We start from the raw sequence: 5,261 nt of genomic DNA, 5'->3' as shown, positions 1-5,261 counted from the left end.
ACACACACACACACACACACATATATGTATATAAGGTTCTATGAGTTTATATTCCTCCTAAAACTCGACAGTGATGCACGGGTGTGAGCAGACCTTTGCACTGCAGAGCCACTTGTTTCCTGGAGTCCATGTCTAATGGGTTTTTCTCTTTCAGCATAAGCTAGAAACCCCAAAGAAGAAGACAAAAGCGTCACGCCTGTGCTCTGCTGTCAAGGTGAGATGAAGATGGTTTCGAAGCGGAAAACTGACCGTGGCGAGCGCGTTTCTCTCGTGCGTCACGCTGCCGGAGTGCGACAGGATGGCGGCGCTGAACACCTGAGTGCTTGATGTTCCCTGYCCAACCTCGAAGTCTGATTTGGACTTCAACATCTGCAAGGAGGAAGAAAAAACAATAATCTCCTGTTTATATTGTATTTAATATGTTTCACAACAGATTTGTGTTTCTTTCAGCTGAATATGCGGATGTCTAAATTTACCTTTTAAATGGTGGTCAGCATGGGGGTTCACAAACTTTTTTTACTCTTAGATCTATAACCATATATTTCTAACATATAATGAGGACGTTTTCTCATAGGAAGGTTTGTTTTGTTGTTAGAGCTACATTACAAGGAAAGCAGAAAGGAATTTACCTGCCCGTGTCTGCGTGTGGAAAAAGACTTTGCAGGCAGCGGTGGAGGACATGACTGAGGATCTCCAGCAGCCATGATGTCCTGGTACCAGCGTTCAAGATTAATGGGAGGCATTACATTCCTGCTGAGCTCAGGCTGGCTCTGAGGTGATCAAAAGCATCCAGCCAAGAAAAGAAAAAGGTGAACAATAGAGCTTAAAAACAGGCAGGAAAGACAAACATGTGGCAGAATCTTTAACAGTGTCAAGCAATAAGACCAGAGATGTTCAGTGGATGGTACAGTTCAGTGCTTATAAGGACAAACCTGTGCAGAAAGGAAAGAGGAAGGRCCACATGCTGCCGAGTGGCGCGGGAAGCTGGATTCAGACGAGGCAAGATGGAATGATGGAGTGGAGGAGGAAGAGGAGGGGTTAGCTCTCTGCATCCCAAAGATCTGGCTTAACTGACTGACCGTGACATACTCCTTCACACAGACACACACCAGGGAGAGAGCAGAGGTCGCAAAGAGCACGCACCTACAAGAAGTTTATTCAGCAGTTCGTGGCAAAGAGCAGAAAAGGGTCTACCTCACATGGCAGAGCCGGCGATACAGTGAGGGAAAGGCAGTGGAGAGCGGCAGGGGAGGAGGCRTGAGGAAGAAGAGAAGCACCTCCATACAGCCTATAGACGTCGGACAGCCGGAGGTACTCCTGCAGCAACAGCCAAAGCCATCACAAAATACAGTCTGAAGCTTCAAGTCAGCCAAAGGTTTTCACAAAGATAAAAATGAGAATCTGCTACTTGCTTTATCTGTTTGACATTAATACTAACTGCTACTAAACTAATATAAAGAAAAAGCCTAAACTTGACCTGCTGCTAATATTAGCTTTCATACAAGAAAGGTTTAACAAAAATACAGGATTATTTTTCTTGTTATTTTTTTTACCTCTTGCAGCCTGACAGGACAGAGTTCAGGGGAGGGGATGTGAGAGGAGGAGGAGGAGAAGGAGGCAGAGGAGGGACAGGGGCTATGAGGAGGACCGTCCACATAAACAAGGTCAGGTTCGCTGATGTGAAGCCACTCCTGTTCAGTTTACCCGAGTAAAAACAAAAAAAGAAAAGAAAAAAGAAAAGAAAAGAACGTCTACTTTTGCAGTAATTCTTCTCCAGCACAGGAGGGTTGGGATGTCTCACTCGGACCTGCTCACCTCCTTCATGCTGCAGGTGGGTTTGGGGAAGTTCCTCCCTCCTGTCAAAGCGCTGTACCTCTTCTCCAGGGCACACAGCCGGTCCTGCTCCTGCGGTGGAACCAGGATGGATGAACAGGTTACCTGACCGGTCCAAGCTGCCTTTTGTCTCATRTAGTCAGAATTTAAAGTTTTCATAAAAGCATCACTGTCAACCTGACTGTTGTGTATTACTGCAGTGTTGTTTTATAACAATTCATCAAGTTATCTCCTTTTAAAACATATCAATACACAGAGCTTTGACTTGACTTTCAATTATTGAGATCATTTTTTCTTCTCAGCATGTCTCGTTCTGCATTTTTTGTGCTATTTCAATATCAAAGCTTTCATCTCCTTCAGGACATTCAGGCTATGACTTTTGGTAKTTCAGCAATTTACTCTTTATAATCTTTACTGTACATTTTATTTTWGTTTTTACTTTGTGCTAATTTCAACTTTCTTCTGCTTATATTTAGCTGATTTGAGCTTTTTTTCTGCTACTTTAGCCATCGTTCTGACCTTTTCTGCCACTCTTCTACTAATTTCAACTTTTGTTTTTGTTCCTTTCACTTCCTTTCTTCCCTCTTCAGCTTTTTCTGCCCCTTTCAGCTCCATATTTCTGTATTTTTCAGCTATTCAGCAATCGTTCAGCTAATTTTGGGTTCCACCTCGACGGTTAAAATTCTGCAACACGTGTTTAAAATTATTTTAGATTCTACAGCAGCTAAATTATTCAGTAAAAAGCATTCACACTGTGTTTTCGCAGGAAATGCAGTCTGGTTTTATTTAAATGCTGTTTTATGAGACAGAACAAATGTAGAAATTAATTTTCTGGAGATTTGTGCATGAGTGTSTGTAAACGTCTGACAAGCTTTGTCAAAGCAGCATTTACCTTRTGTAACAGCTGCAGAGCTGCCATCTTGTCTTTTTCCATTTTCTCCCAGTCTTGAGACGCCTGCATCCCCAGCTGCTTCRCCTGAGCTTCAAGAGCAGCCATCTTCTCCTGTCAACAAAGAGGTTTCTTGATGTACAAACGCCTCAGAAACACACTCAGATGGGTTTCACGGCTGCGCACGGCGCCCACCTTCCTCCTGGCCACGCTGCAGTGGTACTCGGCCCGTTCTTGGAGGAGCTGCGAGCACCGAGCCTCCTTCTTCTCCTCCAGGCTGCTCTCCTCCTCCAGCTGGCAGAACTCCAGCTCCTCAAACTGTTTGGTCCCTGATTCCAGAGCCTCAGCTGTCTGTTCACATGCAGATATTTGTTTAAATGACACAAAAGTTAAACAGCATTATTAAACGATCAGGCAAGTTTAATCCTAAACTAATCCTTATATGGAAAATATATATATAAACTGAAGAATTAACAAGTTTTTGAATCTAAATATTTTATACAACATGTCCCAGAGGATGTTTGTTCAGCTTTTTCATTTTGAACATTAGAAGAATGTCCGAAATTTGACAAAGTTGTTTAATTTGACAGCTTATTAAAGCAGGTGATGTGCATTCCTTTAACAAACTCTCAGTTGCTTTTAATTCTATAGCATGTATTATTCATTATTCATTCTGAAAACAACATATTGGAAAAAAACTTTCTGCAGATTTGAAACCAGTGTATTTGGTGAGATTGTGGCTGAATAAAAGGAAGGTTTGAAGGTATTGCCAGCAAGTAGCATGCAAAAGTCTTAGAGCAAAGCTGTTAAAATCTACAAATGTCAAGCATTATTAATGAGGAATCCCTAAAGTGCGTCAGGCGGAGCAGATCGTCTGCTGCAGAGTTTAAAAGGCCTCTGTGATGATAAACTTTACTTATTTAAGTGAGCGGCAGCAGAAAGTGCAGGCACGGTAAGGTTTAAAACTGGAAGCAGAGTCAGTGTTGTTTCTGTGCAGAACATTCAGCTCTGTGGTGTTCAGGATGAGAAGGACTCACTGACCACTGACCCTGCTGAGCTGCTCCTGTAACTGTTCCCTTAGAGACAAGGGGCACTTATCAAACTGCTTCTTCAGCTCATTGTACTCATTCCTCTGCTTTTCCAGGACCTTCCGCTCAGCTGACACATTAGCTCTCCCCTAAAAACACACAGAAACACACACACACACATACACACACATACACAATTGTGTCCACATTCAAACCCAAATGTCACGCAAGGGAAGGAAAAAAAAGGATCAAGGACAACTAAAAATCCATGCAGTCAAGCACTACAGCTGTGAGATATTCAAGCAATTATTATAGTTATTTAAGGAGGCACAGGTTAGGTTGGTAGTAAGGGATACGAAGAGACTTTAAAAATTAAAAAGGCTTTTCTAAATCAGCTGTTAGTAGTTTTGGTTCAAATCCTCATAAGCCAGATTTYAGCTGATTATCTTTTTTAATCTTGAGAGAAAAATGAATTTGTGCTTTGTCGGCTAACAAATAAGAAGTGCAGACCAGCTGATAGCTGATAACAAATTGTGCCTCTATGTGAATTCAGTCTGTTCAAGAAGTGAAGTGAACATGTTTGAACCCAGACGTGCAGACGACAGAGTTTGTTGTGTCACTTCCTCACCTTGTCCTTCTCTTTCTGGGTGGTCGTGTCCAGCTGGCTGAGTCTGAGCTGCAGCTGAGAGATGATTTCATTCTCAGCCTCCACCTGTTCCTGCTCGGCGCGCCTCTCCGCCTGCAGCAGGGCCTGCTCCATCTCCACCTACACACACACACACAAACACACAAATACAGAGAGAGTCAGCTGCCACTGAGCTAAATAAACACTTCAAGGTGAAAAGGCTCAGACTGTGGTGAGTGGAGCTCTGATTGTGCAAGAGTAAGGCCCTCATTTGTCATACCTGATGTGTGCAGAACAGGCAGAAAACAAAGGGAAAAAAGGACGGATGATGTAGAAATCATAAAAACTATTCAGAATAATATTAACAATATTATTATTAATATAGATTGCATATTGGCTATTTATGTATAAAAAATATCAGAAAACTGTGTGTTATGGATTTAGCAAAAGAAGAGATGCAGGAAAGCATCTTATTTCACAAGTAAACCGATTTTATTATTTACCTCAATGTGTTAGTTATCTCACTAGAATTAACATTAATAATTTAAGAGTTTAAAATAAAAATAAGCTTATAAAGCCGATGTGATCACCTTTAATTATTGAATTGGTTAGAAGATATAAGCTTCTATAGCATATATTTTTATACAGAGTGTAGCACTTGGCTGAATCAGGCTACAATTTAGCACAAATTATTAAATATTATAAGATGGTTTTGCCTCTGGTTTATGTAATATTTATACAGTGTAAAATAATATTATATATTTGACTATTTTTAGGTTTCTGTTAGATGAACCTAACCTGTTAAGAAGATGGTTTACCAATTACAGTAGAGTCAAATGTCCTTCTAAAATATAACTGGGTATGCAGTGAACATTTTCTAAGTGAC

The 5,261-nt window shown here is 41.2% G+C and overlaps 1 protein-coding gene across 7 annotated transcripts in view; it reads right to left on the bottom strand.

The window, feature by feature from the left end:
- Positions 1 to 5,261, bottom strand: part of phldb1a (pleckstrin homology-like domain, family B, member 1a) — a gene marked incomplete at its 3' end in the record, with an annotated part of 29,894 nt that overhangs the window by 8,054 nt on the left and 16,579 nt on the right. For 3 of the 7 annotated variants that reach the window (XM_014006655.1, XM_014006654.1, XM_014006658.1), the window contains 11 exon segments: positions 94 to 160; positions 250 to 369; positions 630 to 770; positions 933 to 1,091; positions 1,195 to 1,317; positions 1,554 to 1,691; positions 1,816 to 1,905; positions 2,726 to 2,836; positions 2,918 to 3,073; positions 3,771 to 3,899; positions 4,379 to 4,516. In XM_014006655.1, coding sequence (XP_013862109.1) covers positions 94 to 160; positions 250 to 369; positions 630 to 770; positions 933 to 1,091; positions 1,195 to 1,317; positions 1,554 to 1,691; positions 1,816 to 1,905; positions 2,726 to 2,836; positions 2,918 to 3,073; positions 3,771 to 3,899; positions 4,379 to 4,516 — 1,372 coding nt within the window. 7 annotated transcript variants of the gene reach the window in all.

This window comes from Austrofundulus limnaeus, unplaced genomic scaffold (assembly GCF_001266775.1).
Source record: "Austrofundulus limnaeus strain Quisiro unplaced genomic scaffold, Austrofundulus_limnaeus-1.0 Scaffold37, whole genome shotgun sequence".
NCBI classification, from domain to species: Eukaryota; Metazoa; Chordata; class Actinopteri; order Cyprinodontiformes; family Rivulidae; genus Austrofundulus; species Austrofundulus limnaeus.
The sequence above is the reverse complement of the archived record's forward strand: the minus strand, read 5'-3'. Positions and strand labels throughout refer to the sequence as shown.